Source organism: Pectinophora gossypiella, chromosome 15, assembly GCF_024362695.1.
Source record: "Pectinophora gossypiella chromosome 15, ilPecGoss1.1, whole genome shotgun sequence".
Taxonomy (NCBI): domain Eukaryota; kingdom Metazoa; phylum Arthropoda; class Insecta; order Lepidoptera; family Gelechiidae; genus Pectinophora; species Pectinophora gossypiella.
The window spans coordinates 275,377-295,582 of record NC_065418.1 but is presented as its reverse complement, the minus strand read 5'-3'; the positions used below and the strand labels follow the sequence as shown (position 1 = coordinate 295,582).

At 40.0% G+C, this 20,206-nt stretch overlaps 3 protein-coding genes across 3 annotated transcripts; 2 read left to right on the top strand and 1 right to left on the bottom strand.

Annotated features, from left to right (window-relative positions):
- Positions 1-175: 175 nt before the first annotated feature.
- LOC126373127 (zinc finger protein 311-like) lies at positions 176-6,280 on the bottom strand. The gene is made up of 5 exons (XM_050019149.1): positions 5,994-6,280; positions 4,780-5,761; positions 4,049-4,202; positions 3,499-3,645; positions 176-1,788 (listed from the first exon to the last, which is right to left on the bottom strand). The coding sequence occupies exons 1-5, from the start codon at positions 6,141-6,143 to the stop codon at positions 1,644-1,646; spliced, it is 1,578 nt and encodes a 525-aa protein (XP_049875106.1). The 5' UTR covers positions 6,144-6,280; the 3' UTR covers positions 176-1,643.
- Positions 6,281-6,575: 295 nt separating this feature from the next.
- On the top strand, positions 6,576-14,588 carry LOC126373115 (gastrula zinc finger protein XlCGF57.1-like). Its single transcript, XM_050019120.1, has 6 exons — positions 6,576-6,849; positions 7,055-7,892; positions 8,761-8,943; positions 10,607-10,760; positions 11,717-11,863; positions 12,585-14,588. The coding sequence occupies exons 1-6, from the start codon at positions 6,709-6,711 to the stop codon at positions 12,835-12,837; spliced, it is 1,716 nt and encodes a 571-aa protein (XP_049875077.1). The 5' UTR covers positions 6,576-6,708; the 3' UTR covers positions 12,838-14,588.
- Positions 14,589-15,680: 1,092 nt separating this feature from the next.
- On the top strand, positions 15,681-19,744 carry LOC126373156 (uncharacterized). The gene is made up of 2 exons (XM_050019185.1): positions 15,681-16,670; positions 17,316-19,744. Exons 1-2 carry the CDS (start codon positions 15,876-15,878, stop codon positions 17,727-17,729), a joined length of 1,209 nt encoding a protein of 402 aa, XP_049875142.1. The 5' UTR covers positions 15,681-15,875; the 3' UTR covers positions 17,730-19,744.
- Positions 19,745-20,206: the final 462 nt, after the last annotated feature.

Sequence of the window (20,206 nt, the reverse complement as noted above, 5' to 3'; positions counted from 1 at the left end):
TATGCATTTTAATAACATAACACACCATCATGCTTGTATCACTGATGGGGTAGACAGTGGTGTAGAGTACATAGTAAATACCATTATGCATTATCCATATTTAAAATCTTCTTCTTCTTCTATCGTCTGGGTTGTGAGGTGGATTACCAACCCCATCAACCCAGGGTTATTATTGAGCCGCCATAGGCCCCTGACATGACTCATGTAACGACGTACTTACATCAGTAAGTAATAACTGGGACCAACGGCTTAACGTGCGTTCCGAAGCACGGATCATCTTACTTTTGGACAATAAGGTGATCAGCATGTAATGTTCTAATCAAACTAGGGATCACAAAGTGATTTTTGTGATTTGTCCCCACCGGGAATCGACCTCGGGACTTCCGGATCGTGAGCACATCGGTCAACCACTGGACCACGGAAGCCGTTCACGTTTAAAAATTGATTATGGGTTCCTGGTGCATCTGGCAGAACGGACAAGTTCCTATGCTTTTATCCTTTTCTGTCACTCAGAACCGTCATTTGCTAGAGGGAGATAACGCGACCGCCCGCGGCGGAACCGACGTCGGAGTGCCGTCGTATTCCCGCTCTTTATCTCGGTCTAGCAAATGAGAGATAAGTAGCTGTCTGTCTCGCCCGCACGGACGGGGTGAGGCGGAGTTATGCGTGTACGAAAACTACACCTGAGTACTGCTCGAGCTGTGATAAGCGACAACATACTTAGGTAGTTTTACATACATGCTTAAGTAGCTTTCCTTTATAATATTTAAAAGCACCAACCAAATTTCTATTAAGTCTGACAAACTCGACAATATAGCCAACTATCTTAACAATAATATATAACAAAATTAACCTATATACGTCCCACTGCTGGGCACAGACCACCCTCATTCACACGGAGGAAGTATGGAGCATACTCCACCACTGCGAGTTGGTGGAGCCGTTTGGGCTAGCAGCCCGGGACCTATTTAACGTGCCTTCTGAAGCACGAAATCAGCATACTTTTTCAGACAATCAGGTGATTCAGTCTGCAATGCCCTAGCCAAATAAAGGACAGTCTTACACAGTGATTTCGACAATGGGGCAATTCGGGAATCTAAATGAACCCGGACCTCCCGATCGTGAGGCCAACGCTCTAACCACTAGACCAGGGAAACTGTTGCTTAATAATAATAACAAAGTTAAAATATTATTTGGTATTGCGTAACAATTTACAAAATAACATAACATAAGCTCACAACTATATCCCAATTGGGGTAGTCAGAGGCACATCCATCGCAAGATGAACTAAGTACCCACACCTCACCAAGCTTTCTGTTAGACCAACGTGATAGGGTGACAATTTACAATATTTCACAATTGGGTAGTTTCGTAGGTCAAAGATAAATTATGAAATTCTGATTACTAAATAAAGAGAGAGATTAGAAAAACGGTTTTTTTTTTCTATTTAACTTATTAATGAGTAAAGAAAAATGTAATAATGAGTGCGACATTTTGTCACGTTTTTCTATGACGTCACAGGTTAGTTTTTCATACAAATTCCATAGTAATTCTGTGTTTTGACGTTTAGTAAAAAGTATTCGTAACTGATTTGACTAGTCGGAAACTACCCTATATTGGAATGGGACTTCTAGGTTTAATTATTAAATTATATTAATTCTTCCCGTTACGTTGGCCTTGTCCCCCGGGGCGGCGGCCAGCCCCTGCAGCTGCATCGATATGAAGTGTTCCGAGGTGTGCTGACGGAGCTCCGTTTGTAACCTAAAGCTTTGTTCGCACTCTGTACACCTGGAAAAGAAAGGGACAACAACTCTCAGTATATATATTTTTTATTTTTCTTTTTAAAAAGAACGTCTAAGGCCCTGTGCCGAGGTTTTTCTTGCAGCTTCTTTTCCCCGTCTATACAGGTTGTGAGAAGCTGCAGTAGTTTTAGGCGGATGAGACGTTCGTTATGTACAAAGTGACGATTCAAAGTGTAACTATGTTACCTACCTACTAAATAAAGATGTTATTGAATTTGAATTTGAAAAAGTATACAAAACACGTTAGGGGTTCCGGATACCCATAGTGCTGCCTATCGACAGTTAAAAAAACAATTATCAATAGTCCTTGCAATAGTCAGATAATTTTAAGTTATACCCGTCATTTTCTTATCCGCCGAAAGGGAAAGGGGACGAATGATTGGCAACTGTTAAATGAATAATCCGAACGAATCAAAGAGGTATCTTGTTCGTATGCAAACCGTTTGTTGTGTGCTGTCAAGTTAATTAGGTCGGGTTATTGGCCAATGTAAAATTTTTTAAACGGTTTTAGATTTGTGCCTAAAATTGACGTGTGTTCCATAAATTTTATGCCTGTCGATTACACGTCCCTTTCCTTTTCGGCGGATAAGAAAAGGACAGGTATAACTTAAAATAAAATTAGATGGTGTGTACTGGAATCAGCACCACTATATAAATTATAGTTAAATATTGCTTTGAAACAATAAAAGTATTGATCTAAATTAGTATCGATACTCTCGTTGATTTTCAAGGTTGACAAACAATCAATAGTTCGGCAACAGTTATTACGGATTGAGTATCATCATCATCATCAGCCCACTAACGTCCCCACTGCTGGGGCACGGGCCTTCCCTATGGATGGATAGGGAGATCGGGCCTTAAACCATCACGCGGGCCCAGTGCGGATTGATGGTTATTTACGACTGCTAATGCAGCCGGGACCAACGGCTTAACGTGCCTTCCGAAGCACGGAGGAGCTCGAGATGAAAACTTTTTTTGTGGTCACCCATCCTATGACCGGCCTTTGCGAAAGTTGCTTAACTTCAACAATCGCAGACCGAGCGCGTTTACCGCTGCGCCACCGAGTTCCTGAGATCGGATTGAGTATATTGGTGCCAATTAGGGTAACCATTAACCTAATTTTAACTTAATTTGACAGAGCTAAAACTAGCTCTATCCCTTTCTTGCACTTATTGTAAGTGAAGGACAGCGCGGTTTGCCGTGGGAGCACATCTCGATTAGCCGGTTCACACACAACATACATGTGCGTACTTTGTACTGAGTAGCGATTGTGGCAGGAACTGTAGCAGAGTACAAACTCTGCACATACTGGCCTTTTGTTCGGACCATCATCATTTTAAATTACGAAATTCTCATTCCATTCCATTCGCATTTCCTTTTTTTTTTACTCGCTTTTGACTCACTGAATCCCCGACCTTCATAAAAACAACAAGTGTGTTATACCGTTTAGGGCCGTGCCCTCTAATTCCTAAGTCCTGATTCTTTTATGAAATGTGTATATTGTGAACTATTTATTATGTTTGTGACTATGTTACTAAGTTTGTGAAGTGTTTTTAATAAACTGTATATACTCCTGTTGCTCTTGCTTCTACTTTATCATCGTCAATCATTCCCCTACTCTGCCGGCACGTCGGGATACCATATCCTCACCTCTCAGCGTGCCGCAGAACTATGCTTTAAAACATAATGTGCGTACTTATAGAGTTTGTCCCCGAGATGAGCGCGCTTGTGCTTGACGAGGTCGTTGCTCTGCGTAAAGGCGCGGTCACACATGTCGCACTTGTACGGCTTCTCGCCCGTGTGGATGCGGTAGTGACGCTTCAGGTGGTCCTTCGTTATAAACCTGCCATAACAATAATATCAGCTCATGAGGTACAGCATCGCATGGTGTACTAAGTCCCTGCGTTTCACAGAACTATACTTAGACCAACATGGTGGTGGTGAAGGACATGCGTGTGAAAACTGTGAGTAAGTACCAAGATGATGACAGAAATGAATGGTCTTCCAATACATCCATTCCATTGGAATACATGTTGTGCCGACCACACCTTAGTGTGGGAATTATGATAGGTAGTAAACCATATCGCGTAATGGTTGATAGCCAACTGTGTTGGTAAAAATCGCTCAACAACTCACTGGTGCAAGTCAGGTACTGGTTATTGGTACAACACTCTCAGACCACAGGAGCACATTGACTAAACCAAGTCACAAATACATGTTATTTGTCTATGTACGAAGTAGGTTACCGCATGGGGCACGCGTCGCAGAGATGCGGCTTGAGGCCGGCGTGGCGCATGCTGTGCTGCTGCAGCGAGCTGCGCTTGGTGAAGCCGGCGCCGCACACCGCGCAGCGCCATGCGCGCGCGCCGCTGTGCGTCACGCCGTGGGACTTCAACTCGCCTGCAAACAAACACCATCTGTCTTATGTTGTCCCTTTTTCACACCACACAACACGCAGTGCGCTGGCACTTATGTAACCTTAACATTTTTACAAAAGCTGTTTGCTCTGAGGGTCTTTAGTACTGGAAAGCATTACAGATATTATGTTGTTTTTGCATCTGAAAGGATCATAAATAAATCTCTAAATATGTAAAAGGAGAAACTGACTGACTGACATATCAATGCACAGCCTAAACGGCTAAACGTAGGCACTTGAAATTTGGAAGGGACATAGCTTAGGTACCGTAGAGGTGCACTAAGAAAGGAATTCCCGAAACTCCCACGGGAACGGGAATTAGCGGGAAAATCCTTTGTATGAAAAATCTAAACCGCTTAAGTTAGACGCTTGAAATTTGGCATGCAGGTACCTTAGTAAACTTAAAGCTTAGTTGCAACAGGATACAGCAAAATTCCCACGGGAACGGGAGTTAATGGGAAAAAACATTTGTATGAAAAAATCTAAACCGCGTAATATAGATATACGCCACGCGGACGAAGTCGCGGGCAAAAGCTTACTCTTAAATAAATGGGTACTCACCCTTACTAACAAACTTTCTAGGGCACAAACTGCAGGCAAACGTCTTCAGTCCCATGTGCCTCAGCATATGTTGATTGAGGTTGTTGCTGGAGTGGAACTTTTTCCCACAGGTGGGGCAGAGGTAGAGTTTCTCTTGTGTATGAATCTTGACATGGGCTGATAAAGTAGACATGTGAGCAAATGATTTACTGCAAACCGGACACATATGCGGTTTTATTTTACTATGTTTTTTTAAATGTTCATTAAGAAGATTTTCAGTATTAAATCTCTTTGGACATATAGAACATTTGTATGGTCGATTCTCCTCGTGACACAACTCATGCCTTTTCACATGACTGACCTTTTTAAAAACTTTCCCACATATAGAACATGCTAGCACTCTGCCTTTCTTTGCATGCTTTTTCATATGTGCTGCCAAGGAGTTAAAAGATTTATAAGAAGTGGAGCATATGCCGCATTCAAATCTTTGCCCCGAATCATTTTCTGAAGTATTCTCACTATGACTTGACAAATGCTTTGCATATTTCAAGTCACTTCGAAATGTCTTCGAACAAATGCTGCAAGTTCGTAATTCTCTCTCTGGAATGTGCTTTTGTAAATGTTGCTCTCTTTTCTTAATTGTTTTAAATGTTTTATTGCACACTTCACACTGTAAGTTTTGTTCCAAATCCAAATAATCAGTAGAATGGTCATCAAGGGAAAATTCATCAATATTATTATCATCATTATAATTAGATTCTTCTTTTATTGTTTCCTTTTCTTCAATGTGGTCAACTATAGCAGCTTCATTTTCAACTTTTATGTCTAAAACTATATTATCCTCTAATACTGGTACTTCGAACAACTTTTTATTTCTGTTTTCAATTTCATATCTAAGTTGTAAATCAACTTTTTCAGCTATTTTTCGGAAGTCATAGAAACTCAACAGGCAATTGTAGCATTGGCTACAAAGTCTTTTAGGTAATGGGTCCTCCTTTTCTATCTGAAAAAGTAAAGGACTGTTCAATTACAGGGATAATATAAATAAATTCTACAGCATTATTTATTAAACATATTTGCAAAAAGACTGGCTGCAGGTTCTCCTAACTACTTGTGGCTCTGCCCACCCCATTAAGGATCTCATAGGAGTTAGTAAACAATTCAAAAAAGTTTCGTTTTTCATGAACTTTTCTCGCTATATATGCTAAAAAAGTAGCTGAAGTAAAGGAGCGTACCTTTAAAGAAGTACATGAAGTGAGTACCTCGGCTACCCTGACGGAATCTGGGCCATCGGAGAAAATATCGTACATAGTTGAAATTGACACATTACCAAGACAAGTCCGACAACAACTTTCAAAATCCTCGCAAGATATAACCGCAGCCATTACATTGGAGATAGTGTAAACTATTTTTTCAGTACCATAATTTTAACTACTTCACTTATTATTTATTTGAAACATTATCTAAAGAAAAAGAAAACGAATCCAAATAAAATCTACAGAAACGTAAACATTCAGCTTTCATGAACATCAAACGTCAATCAAGCACATGTCAAATACCTACCTTTTTTCGCCTTTGGTATAAAGCGCTTTTTGCTAGGCTTCTGTATTTTTGATTTTTGCAGTAAATGACTTACACTTCATTAAAGCATTAATATATTACGTTGAATAACGTGAAAAAGAGATTTGGGGAAAATTTTCTGAAACACTTTCTGTTTTGTTTTTAGGTTTGATTTGAAAATTTGAATTAAGGTTTGAACACAAACAAAATACATGTCTGGCAACCCTGAATTCTCGCTGTCACTGTCATACCAAAAATATTTTTTTTGGATTATTCCTGCTTTCGGAAGTTAATTTGTTGTTTTGCCAGCTAATAAGTTATAATATGTCTGATTTTGTATATAAACACTTATTTTAAGTGATAGTTTCGTGTTTCTGGTAGAAATTGAAGATGGTTGACATAATAACATCCTGTAGAACGTGTATGAAGAATGTGGACGTCTCGTCTCTGGTGGATTTGTTTGACTTGCTGACGCTAGAGGAGCGAGTGGTTCTATTAGCTCAGGCTCTCATGGACTGCACATCCATGCAGGTTGGTTTGATTTACCTCTAATATAAGTCATGATAAATATATGCATATTATTTATTAAAGATGACCCCGATATAATTTTTGCACTTGGAATAAATAAACACATATAAATTACAATAAATTGATTTCAAAAAATTCCCTGAACTTAGTGAATAACAAGCAAATGCTTCTTAGTATTAGAAAAATAATTACACTATTGTATTTTCAGATATCAAAAACTGATGGTTTACCACAAAGGCTGTGCCATGACTGTGTAAATCTTGTCAAAATTGCATACACATTCAGAAACCAAGCACAGAATGCTGAAAATGAATTTAGAAAGATCTTGTCCTATCAAGCACAGGTTAAAGAAGAACACATTGATGTTGAATTCAAGCCAGAAAAGAGTGAGGACAGCCTTGAATTCAAGCCAGAAAACAGTTATGACGATTTGGTGGACATGTATGAGGAACATTATGAGTATGACACCACATTCCCTAAACAAGAGACTGATAAGCAACATTATGTTTGTAGCAAATGCAACAAAACATACAGAAGTGAGAAACGGTTCCTAAAACATTTAATGTCACATGAGAAATCATTATCATGTCATATTTGCAATAAATCATTTCAAAAGCAGTCATATTTAAACAAGCATGTAGCAAAACATGAAATTAACAAATGCTCTATATGTGGGACCAGCTTTGGGACAGAAACCGTATTACTAGAGCACATGATGACTCATACAGAGAGCATGGAAGTGAAGACTGAACTTGAGGACCAGTACAAGTGCCCCCAGTGTGACATGACCTTCAGCAAGCTACGGTCACTGGCCATGCACAAAAAGAAACACAAAAGTAAAGGTACACGTAAGACATTCATCTGTGATACTTGTAAGAAGGAGTTCTCATTGAAGAGTCTCTTAAGGAGGCACATACGTACACATGAGAATCACCCATTCCACTGTACCAAGTGCCCCAGATCGTATTCTAGACAGGACTCACTCAACCTTCACATGGACCGGCATAATGGAGTCAAACTTAAAGTGTGCCCATACTGTAATAAAGGTAATTGTCTTCTTATACATATTTATTTAGAAAACATAATGTTTATTTAGACACACATACATACACTCATGTCTATTTCCAACCGGAGTAGGCAGAGACATGGAATTCTATTTGCTTCGATCCTGACATTCAACCTAACCTCACAACTGCATAATTTCTATATCATTGTATTCTACCTATACTTATCGTTGGAAAACCAAATAAATAAAGAGATTGGATTTGTTTAACGAGCTGGCTAAAATCCCTGGATTATAGCGAAACAGAAGAGTTACTTCTTGTGATGTCATGACACACACACACACACACACACACACACACACACACACACACACACACTCGTAATGGATAGTTAGTGGAAGATGCTCTTATAGCATCTTCCGAACCCAAGATATAAGTCGTAGGGCTAACCCACACACACACACACACACACACACACACACACACACACACACACACACACACACACACACACACACACACACACACACAAACACACACACACACACACACACACACACACACATACACACACACACAAGCATGCCGAACGTTCTTTAACCTTTTCTTATTTCTAATAGGTACTTATAAAAAAACTATCCCACTCTTATTATTGTATACAGTCTATAATTCAAACTGTAACTTAAACATAATAAAATACCTAGCACCTGATTTGGAGTGTGGAGAGGCTGGTGATCTGTCATACAGGGCATCCTAGTACAGACACCAGTCTCTCACACAGATGTTATAGTTATGCCTTTGTTATGTCGTTATGTTGTTTGTTAAACTGTCTGTGTGGGAGAAAATAAAGCTTTATTTATTATAAGCTTTATTTATTATTATTTATTTATTATTGGGTTACTAATTACAGCGTTCACCCAGCTGTGCAGCCTGAAGGAGCACATCCGCACCCACACCCGGGAGACTCCATACCTATGCTCAGAGTGCGGCAAGAGCTTTAGTTCCAGCTCCAACCTGCGCCAGCATATGATGAGGCACACTGGGGTCAAACCCTTCGCCTGCACGCTCTGCCCGAAAACGTTCGCTTCTAAAGGTAAGCCAGCACTTTTTAAAGTCATGTACTTATTGTGAGAACTACATGAGCATCATGCCAGCATCCGCACAGCGCCCAGCTTGGGGGCGGTGCAACGCGACGTCGACTCGACACCAGCACTGCGTAAACCCGCGTTCGGGAGACAGACATGCGCACTGCTAGGGAGTGGAATTCTCTGCCGTCTTTTGTATTTCCGAATGCATATAACCCGGGTACTTTTAAAGCCAGACTGAACAAGCACCTTCTGGGCGAGCTTACTCCATCTTAAGCCTCGTCAATGCCTTCTGGCAAATCTGGGGCCAAGAGCAAATCCATCACCAGCAAAAAAATGTGTCGCGTCTACGACAATTGTCGAAATACGTTAATGTGAGGCCCTTGTTATAGTCGTGAGCTACGTTATATAATATCCTACTTACAAGTTCTCTGATTTCGTATTTGTTTATATTAGGTACTTTTACCTAAGTTAATAATAATTACTCTCTCTATTTATTTAAGAGCTGTGCTCTTGTCGGTGGAGTAATCGCCATTCCTCTCTTCTTCCCGCCAAATCGTTCACCTCCTGATACGACACGACCTGCACCTTCTCTTTTATTTGTTTTTTTTTGTTTATAAGTAATACTAAACATTAAATATTTATGTATACATTTTTGTGATAATATTTGTTTATATACACCTAAATTCTATATAAGTAATTTGGCATTATTTAATCTATGTACGAATATTAACGCATATTTATGGAACACATAAATATGCGTATAGGGGTACGTATCATAATATATAATTTCAAAATACATATGGTTGGAATATATAAAGTTAAAATACCGAAAATCAAAATATATAATGCATCAAAATGTATAAAGTAATTTTGCATAAGTTCTAAATTTCTAAGTTTGAATGCCATAAAGGTCGAAACATATAACAAACACAATGCATAATGGTTCCTAAGGCTACGTTTTATAACATTACTTAGCATAATGTTTGTTAAGCCTAAAGATATTTACCCTGTTCTTGTGTAGCATAGTGGTTTTTGGCATATTGGCTTTACCTTTTTTTTATTATAAATAATTTAAAATTATTTTTTTTTCTATGGAGCTCCGCGTTACGGGCACCCCGACACTGTAGATATAGGTTACGAAGGCTGTATGGCAGGGGGCGAGCAAAGCGAGCCCCCTGCCATATAGCCGAGTGGGTTAGGTTACTTGTGACCATCGAGGCCCGAAGGGCCGAGAGGCGGCGGTGAAGATTTTAGTTTAAGTATTTTATATACTTTGAACTTATACATTGTAAACTTATGCATTATGATATTTATATATAACGTAAGTTATGCATATTGATGATTATTTCTTCTGATTATTATACTTTTTGATTTTATATATTTTGAACTTATACATTGTAAACTTATAGATTTTAAATTTATGCATTATGATACGTACCCATGCGTATAGATCCACATAATACCAGCGTCATGGTTCGCGCCGCGACTTGTGCCGAGTGAGTCCCTTTTATCGCAGGATGTCCACCACCACCTTATGATTCTAATGAACATCCTCCATGCTTTTTGTACCTCATTGTTTTGTGAAAATTTTTAAGTGATGTTATTGTCTTGTTTGTGTGTGGCGTCCTTTTATAAACAATTTGTATTCTATGTTATGGTGGTTTGCAGGTCAGATGGTGAACCACGTGAGCTCTCACTCGGGCGCGCACCCGTACGCGTGCACGCAGTGCGGCGCCAGCTTCACGAAGCCCTACTCTCTCAAGAAGCACAGCCTCATCCACCTTGGAGTGCGGCCCTTCGCCTGCGACAAGTGTGCCATGAGGTGACCACCGCATTTCTTATCTACCAATAACATCTCAGGTCCTTCAAGTCGAACTTCAGAAAACTGCCCCAAAAGCAGACTACCACAAATGGTTATTGGATAAAAAAATAAAATAAAAATAAAAAGTCATTTATTTCTGAAAGTACATACTTAACAGTTGTTCGTGGATAGGACTTCCCAGTAAGTAATGAGGATACTTGAGTTGGGAATGTCCCGCTACTTCCCTTAGGTCTTACTAAAAATATTACAAGTTTGTAGGTAAATATTAAATGGTCTATATGGATGCTATAGAAATAAACCATTTGGAGATATGTTTTCCATTTAACATTTTCCTATTTTCAGCTCAGTAAAGTTAAGGATTACGTTAAAAAAATCTCGATGATTTGCTTTCGAGTCTCAAACGTCACAGGTTCATAGTTTATTTTGACGTGGCGTAACGACCTGTGAAATCAAGCCAATAAATTAAAAAAGAAAAATATGTTTCGCAACATTATTGAGGGTCCAATCACTTTTGTCAGTGCGTCATCGCACTTTCCTATACTTCTATCCTTTTCTGTTACTCAGGACCGTTATTTGCTAGAGCGAGAGAGAGGGACAGCTTACGCACGCTAACGCCTCGTCGATCTTCCACATGCGATTATTTGCGGTTAACCCTAAAAGTACTGATAGCTAAGCGCGCGACTCTTTCTCGCCTCGACATACGTCACCCGTCACTCTCTCACAGTACTGCACAGAAAGAGACAGACTATCTCTGTCGCGGATAGAAAGAGTCAAGTACAATGACAGATAGAAAAAACAATATTGTATAAAAAAGTAAAAATATTCTAAATAAAAAGATTTTATACAAAAAAAGGTTGTAAAAAGATCTAATATCAAAAGTAACCTACAGAGCTATGTATATAGGCCATTTTTTCGTTCGTTGAATGTGCTAACAAAATTATGTTTGGTGTGTGCAGGTTCCTGTGCAAGGACCACCTGAAGCGTCACTACCGCATCCACACGGGCGAGAAGCCGTACAAGTGCGAGTACTGCGAGCGAGCCTTCTCGCAGAGCAACGACCTCATCAAGCACACCAGGAAACATGTCGGGCAGAACCTCTACCAGTCAGTATCTACTTCAATCTTGGACAGTCATTTTGCTTCTGTCTTATAACATAGAATAATACTACATAGCATCACGCCTGTATCTCAGAAGGGGTAGGCAGAGGTGTATTGTATAGTATATGCACCCACTCTTTGCCAGCTATGAACTGTCACGAGTACTAATATGTATACACTTTGAAACCATGTCACATTACTTTTTTTGACAAATTAAACTGTAAGTCTCATTAAATATGAAATATGATGGTGTGACAGGGTTCTAAAGTGGTTATATGATATTGCTCATAACTGAACTTGTCCCATTTATTAACCAGGCACAAATCCTGGAAACCATGTAATGGCGTTGTGTACTAGGTTCCAGATAAATTATGAAATTCTGATTACTAAATACAGATAGATCTAAAACTTACGAAAAACATTTTCTCTTTTCTATTTAACTTATTTATGAATTTTAATCAAGAAAACGTAATAATAAGTCCGACATTTTATCACGTTTTTCTATGACGTCACAACGTGATTTTTCATACAAATTCCATTGTAATTTCGTGTTTTGACGTTTAGTAAAAAGTAACTGATTTGACTAGTTGGAAATTAGCCTATACGTATCGCTGCCGCTAGATTACCCTAGACCCCCTTATGGAGTCGCTTTAATCTAAATGACCTTTATTTAGGGCCGGCCACCGACCTTACGATCTAAAGACTGAATTTATTTTTTTTCCCGCAGATGTACGGTATGCGACATGCGTTTCCGGCTGCAGACAGAACTGAAGCTCCACTACCCCACGCACTACGCCAACGGCCAGCTCCCCCCCACCGAGCAACACCCCAAACACCCCCAACTCCCCCCGGAACCGGAAATACCCCCCGAAGACACCAAGGAGTTCGACAGAACCATCACTATTGCGTTTAATAGAAATGTATTGGATCAAAATGTGCAAGGGGACATAACTATTAATATAACGCCGGAAGAAACGTAGTTCCAAATTATTGTCGTACTTGCCTCTCTTGTTTTAAAGCTGTTATTACTTATTTGAGCTAATTAAAATAGGTATTGGTGCGATTTCCAGCAGACACCTCGTAATTATATTTAAGTTAAATTTGTCTCTTATCCGCCGTAAAGGAAAGGGACGGGCGTTTTAGAATGAATAAGTGAATGAAACAATAACCCTGACGAAACAAATATGCAACGCGTTTCACGTGTGGTGTGGCTGTCGACTTAATTCTGCCGGGTTATACGCCAACATTCCTAAGCGTAAAATTTTGCAAGGTTTGTTTAAAATTTCTGCCTAAAATAGAAGTGTGCGTGTGTTTTATTATTGTTTTAGCTCGTCGATTACCCGTCCCTTTCGCTTTCGGCGGATAAGAAAATGACAGGTATAACTTAAAATTAGGAGATGTCTGATAAAATCAGCATTCATTACATTATCACTGAACAAATGTTTAGCTCACACGCGGTGCCTTAATTAGTGGTTACGTATTGTAAATCTTATACTCCTATAGTAGGTAGATAACTTATCAACATGTCGCATGTGAAATCCAATAAAAAAAATGTATTAAGTATTTCAAAAATCCATAATTTCAATTATGTATGGTCCGAACACGAATTCAAACTTATAAAGGATTTAGTGGTTTAGAGCCCGGGCCGGGATTTGAACCTGTTACACTACAATGTAAGTCATATTTTATTTAATTTCCAATAAAAATGATAGTCTCCAGTAGAGCCAACATGTGCTACGTGATAAAATTCTGTCACGGTTATTTTATCGATTCTGACGATATAGTTATGTCGTTTTGTCGATGTGAACCCAAATAAGTCATGTCGTTCTGTCAAAATACGAACAAATCACGTGCCGCTCAGGGAAAAAAAGAAAGAAAAAAACATTTATTACTTCCGGACACCACAGACACAGGCAGACAGGTACATTACATTTAACACAGGACAGAAACCACACGGAAATCAATAAGTACACAGAAAAAAATCCAAAACAAAAGAAACCAAAATCATAAAAACAATAATAATAAAACTAAGTATTCTAAATGCAACGCACTGACGGCCCGATCATCTGCGGTGGAGTCCGGAATAAAAGGACCTCGCTCAGCATAAGTCAGTAAAAACAGCTTATCGATTTCGTCAAAATTTATTATATAATAAATAAATAATAAAATGCCCAATGATTACAAAGTTACATTGAATCGATCGATAATTTTATCGCGTTGTTAGACCAGCAGGTCAGCATTCAACATTTGGTCTATACGCCAAGCATTTAGTTTGGTAGACGCGTTCTGCAAACAGAATTTTCATTGTTTTAACATTTTGTAAAAAGTATCTCACTTGCCTACTAGGTTGTCAAGTAGCCTACCACGCAAGCAAGACTACTACGCTATCATTATGGAGTTTCAATCTTTCAGATCGCTTCTTTACCCGACTATTGCAAAAAGGAAGGTTATGTTTTGAGACTGTTTTTTGAGTTAGTATAGCAGTAGATTTCAAGCGCGGTGTTTAAAGGTCTCCATAGACAGAGGCGGTGCTGGGAGAGAAAATCAATCCGCGTCGCGCCTTCGTGTTTGTGTGAACGTGTGCAGAGATGGTCGAGACCACTACAATAATCCTCGCTAAAACGTTCCCAGCACCGCATCTGTGTGTATTGAGTTTAAAAGTATTATTTTTAATAATCTCAAAGTGTACTCTTAATTTTATTGAATTTGATATTATAATTATTTATTTCAACTTTAAGGTTTTTTTAATGTGCGTACGTGAATGAAACATAGAAACGGGTCTCATTTGAAAAGATGGATGAATGTGGAGGAAGCAAGAGAAGTATGTCAGGATCGAAGCAAATGGAATTAGAACTATTATCTGACAAGGTTTTACTTCGGCAGTATGAAATTCCTATGCTTCTTCATTGCAACAATACATTGCTACGGCATGTCTTAAGTTCGCCATTACTCTTACATTCATTCTTCATTACACCATCTGAGTTTGTCGAAATTCAGTTTTTATAATGGTATTCCATAATCTCTTTCTCCCGGTAGAAAATGGGCGTTAAATTAGTTAATATGTGTGTGTTTTTTCGTACACACAACAATTAATATTAATAACAATAGCAGACTGGACACTCCATACAAAAATCTCATTTTTACCGTGTGCCGCTGAACGCGTAAGTGCGAGTGATAAAGACAGTACTACGCGCGCTCTCTCTCCCTTACTCCTTTGCAGTATGACCATGGAAGACCCAGAGGGGATGAGGTCGGCGCCTGATACGAATTGGCGCGGGGTGGAGTCACCGTTCTGTACGTAGTATATTCTATGACAAAGTATAGTATAGTACTACGGTGGTATCAACAATGATTGTCATCTATTAGACTAGGTACCTAGTCCATGATAACAGTCATAAAGTATGAACGAGCTAGTAATTGAGACAAATGGCTTTGTCAATGCATCTTAAAATTCTCATCAGAATTCCTAGATAATTACCGTATCTGCAACGTCAATTTGTTGTGATGATACGATGATAATAGACTTGATAACAAGACAGTCAGGGTCGGATCAAGGGAAGACGGGGCCTGTCGGTTGCAGTCAAGAGTATATAAGGAATTATACTACGTATAGAACAGTAACTCAGTCCTATTCGTATCAGGCGCCAACCTCACCCCCTTTGGGTCTTACTTTAGTGTTAAATGGCCGGAAAATCCAAGCATCACGGAGCTTTCTAGTAGGCGGTGCCGTATCGCCGTCTGCAATGGTCGAGCCAACTGTTGCCAGTGAAAACCTGGCTGTGTTAGGTATATAATTGTGTTGATTATGCAACATAACGCCAGTAGGGAGGCAACCTACTCAGTGCCTATGCGCAAGTGATCCGGCTCTGCTTGCGGCCCTATATAAATGACAAGCAAAATAGTTAATGTTTTCAGTAACTCGTAAGTACGGCACTAAGTCTTTAGTTTGTTTCCAACAATAACCCAAGAAATTTTATCAGAGCTCTTATATAAATAGTAGGTGTAACTTACAGTAGATATGATGGAAGATAACGTTAGCGACTGCGCCGAATCTCAGGAGGATTTTCCACTACATCTTGAAGAGTCCATCAAAAGTATCATCAAGAAAGAAGGGTTCATTAAACACCAGGTGACGAGGAATTTGCTCCCTACTGAAGGCGGTAGTTTTCTCGGCAGACTCTACACAGTGACAGTACAAGGAACGACGAGGGAAGGTGACAAACAGACAGATATATTCATAAAGCACATCTTGTCCTGCGAAAAGTTGAAGTCCACATTTGATGTACACCACGCTTACGAGACAGAACTCTACGTTTACAAGGAACTGTCGAAAATATTTACTGATCTGCAAAACGACGCTGGTATAACCGTAGAAGACCGATTCAAAATGGTCAAAAGCTATGACGAATCCAGTTTAAAAGCTATTATACTCGAAAATGTTTCTTTGAAAGGTTACAAAACTTGCTCCAGGACGTATGTAGCTTCATTAGAAGATGCAGAATTCTCGATGAAACAACTGGCCAAGTTCCACGGTCTATCTTTCGTCCTAGGAGAGAGAAGGCCAGATTATTTTTCGCGAAATATAAAAGTGAATCAAGGTCCGTTCATTTTTAACGAGACATTCGCTCATTCAGCTCGGAATATCGCCGAAATTGCCATTAAATATATTAAAGAGGAATCGAGGCAGAGAATGGAGACATTTTTGAAATGTTTTATGACAAAATGGAAGCGTTATGCACTGGATACAACAAAGACAAAGTGTTGTCTGTGTCACGGTGACTTCCGGCTCAACAATATTCTGATGCAACACGAGGTCAGCCCCTTCCATTAATCCTTATTTTAGTAATTTACAATATTTAAGTAAGTAAGTACAATTGCCTCTGTGGCCCAGTTGAGCGTTAAGCTCACCGAATACCGGCGGGGACATGATCACAAAAAATCACTTTATGATCCTTAGTTTGGTTAGGACATTACAGGTTGATCACTGACTGTCCAAAAAGTAAGATGATCCGTGCTTCGGAAGACACGCTAAGCCGTTGGTCCCGGTTACTACATACTGATGTAAGTAAGTAGTCGTTACATGAGCCATGTCAGGGGATTTGGGCGGCTCAATTGATGAAGTTGGTAATTCACCTACCAACCCGCACGATAGGAGAAGAAGAAGAGAGAGAGAGTGCTTCGGAAGGCACGTTAAGCCGTTGGTCCCGGCTGCATTAGCAGTCGTTAATAACCATCAATCCGCACTGGGCTCGCGTGATGATTTAAGGCCCGATCTCCCTATCCATCCATAGGGAAGGCCCCTTCCCCAGCAGTGGGGATGTTAATGGGTTGATGATGATGATGCTGATTCGATGTTTGACCACGTTTATTGGTGGCGTCACCATCTTGTATTCTCAGAGAAATGCCCAACCCTGTGGATTGCAGCCATGCCGTGTCTATCATTTTACTATTGTTACAGGACAATAGACTAAAAGACGTGATCCTGATCGACTACCAGCTGTCATGTTACGGGTGCCCCATCGACGACCTCCTCCACTTCATATTTACTGGAACAGACCAGGAGTTCAGGCGGAAACACTTGACCCATTTAAAAGACTTGTACTACGCAAGTCTGGGCGAGTTTTTGGGAAAATTTAATCTGGATTGTGAAAAAGTTTATCCGAGAGATGAGTTTGAGAAGGATTTTAAAGAGAGATTGGATTTGGGGTTAATATACGCGTTGTACTTCCTGCCTTTCTTCTTGGCAGCTGAAGGGGAGATCCCGGACCTGGCCGAGACCTCTATTGCGGATATGGACTTTAAAGTGCTCGAGGACTTACCGCTTAGGATGCAGGGCATCGTGGATGACTTCGTCTCGTGGGGATATTTGTAAAGCCAGCGGCGTCTGAGCATGCGCTCTATAGGCTCCCGTGGTTACTACGCATGTTATATTTTTCACTTTTTGTTTGTGCTATTGATGATTTATTAAAACCTTGTTTAAAATTAAGTAATTACTCACAAAAAGGATTTACTCACATGCTAATGCGATACTTTGACCAAACCCTTGTATGATTGAGAATATAAGTACATAAATACAATAGTTAGGGAAGTAAGTGAATCAATAAGGTAATATATTCCCAATGTGCGTAGTCAGAGGCATGCATCGTATAAGGTACTAAGAACCCGCGTTCTCTGTGGTCCAGTGGTTGAGCGTTGGGCTCACGATCCGGAGGTCCCGGGTTCGAATCCCGGTGGGGACTTTTGGGATCTCCTTGCATGATAGTCTATATTTGACTTAATTCCCTGCATGTTATAATACACAAGACGACCTTTTAATAACCCGTGTACTATGGCGGAGCTCCGGACGGCGTAAAGTTTGCGGACGAGTTGAGTGCAAACTTAAAGTATGGACTATATATATGCTCATACTTGTATGGCACGCGTTTCGCGCCCTCTTTGCCCTTCCAACCTTCTCCTATTCCGCGGTTATGAGCTACGTTACGTTAATTATATAGTATACTGCACTTCCCTATATTTGGAGTTTAATTTCTCTTGGTGTGTGTCTGTGTGTGTGTGTGAAGAGGCTCGGAGTGCGCCACGAGAGGACAGGGCGTGACCTCTCAACAATGCAATGGATTACTCGCCTATAATCACTGGTCCGAAGTATACTCAACTTCTCAATTTGCCTGCAAATTAAATACGTACAGTCGGCTGCTTTTAGTCGGCGGCATTTAGTTGTAAATGCCGTGCTACATGGCCACAGTTATATTCAATATTCTTTATTTGCATCATATAATGGTGTACAAGTTTGTAAGTTACATATGAGTTTCACATCACAGACCCTTTCGGGCACAACAAAATAGAAATTTAAAAGAGAGAAGGATGCTTTTGAAATAGGAACATCAGTATCATTAAGGTTTTCACTAGTGTTGTAATAACATTTATTAATTAGAAGTTCTGAAGATGCAGTCGGCTGGCATAAAAAAAACGCGCCAAAAATCTGCTAATTAGTAACTTAGCAGTAGATCAGATCGCTAGAAATGACCATTTGTTTACATCAGTAATAAGCAGTGGGATTAACGGCTTCACGTGCCTTTCGAAGCACAGAATCACCTTATTTTCGGTCAGTTAAATGATTTCAGTCTACAATATTCTGATGTCACACTAACTGAAATTAACACTAAAGTCGCAGAAAATTATCATTTTAGCCAAAATGCGAACGGTTGCAATTGGGTTACAATTATGAAAAACGACAGTGACCATGTTAAACATACGGGCATACGTGTGGGATCAAGAAAAAGACGGTATCTGTCAGATATGGGATTGAAATGTCACCTCATGTCAAGGTACATTTTTATCATTGCCACTTTCGCTTTTCGAAATCGTTTGCAACTTGGAGCATCTATCATTCTAATCCAGTTATGTTTAATGAGGTATAATATCAAAGCGGCAATCTGCCCTCTTTTCATCCGTTTATGGAACGTAATGACATGACCAGTGGGCGGCCATTTTGCCAGGAACGGGAAAGAGGCCGTCCATAAATTACGTGATATTGATGATTTTGGGAACCATTGGGGAGAGAGATGTCGTAGGATTTCTCTTGACTAAATCTTGGCGTTTACGATGCTGTTGGGGCTGCCGAGATATTGCGGTAGGTACGTCCGGCATGTTTACGCAGCCAAGTACAGATGGCTTCCATGCCATCATTAGGAGAAAAACTGCATCTTTACTGCACCGGGTCCGGACCAGCTCCAACAGTCTCTTAAACGTGGTGGCGGACAGATTGACTGCCCCATTGTGAGGCATTGGATTGACATCCATGTCTCACACTAGGTTTTTGTCATGTGAAATTAATATGTGATTACTAACATAGTATAAGTCCCTTACTAACCATTATGGATGTACAAAAGTCCGAAATAAAGTTTTATTTAAGTATTTATTTATTTAAATCCCACCTCCCTCCCCTCTTAATCTAACGTAAAAATTTCAATGCATATTTGTTGGAGTAATTAGGTACGTTAACTGTGCTTATAACGGCCTCCGTGGTCCAGTGGTTGAGCGTTGTGCTTACGATCCGGAGGTCCCGGGTTCGAATCCCGGTGGGGAAATATCACAAAAATTACTTTGTGATCCCTAGTTTGGTTAGGACATTACAGGCTGATCACCTGATTGTCCAAAAAGATCCGTGCTTCGGAAGGCACGTTAAGCCGTTGGTCCCGGTTATTACTTACTGATGTGGCGGCTCAGTAATAACCCTGACACCAGGGTTGATGTGGTTGGTAATTCACCTCACAACCTACACGATGGAAGAGGGGACTGGGCTACTCTACGATGTTCACATAATTAGGCACCTACCTTGTATTATTGTGT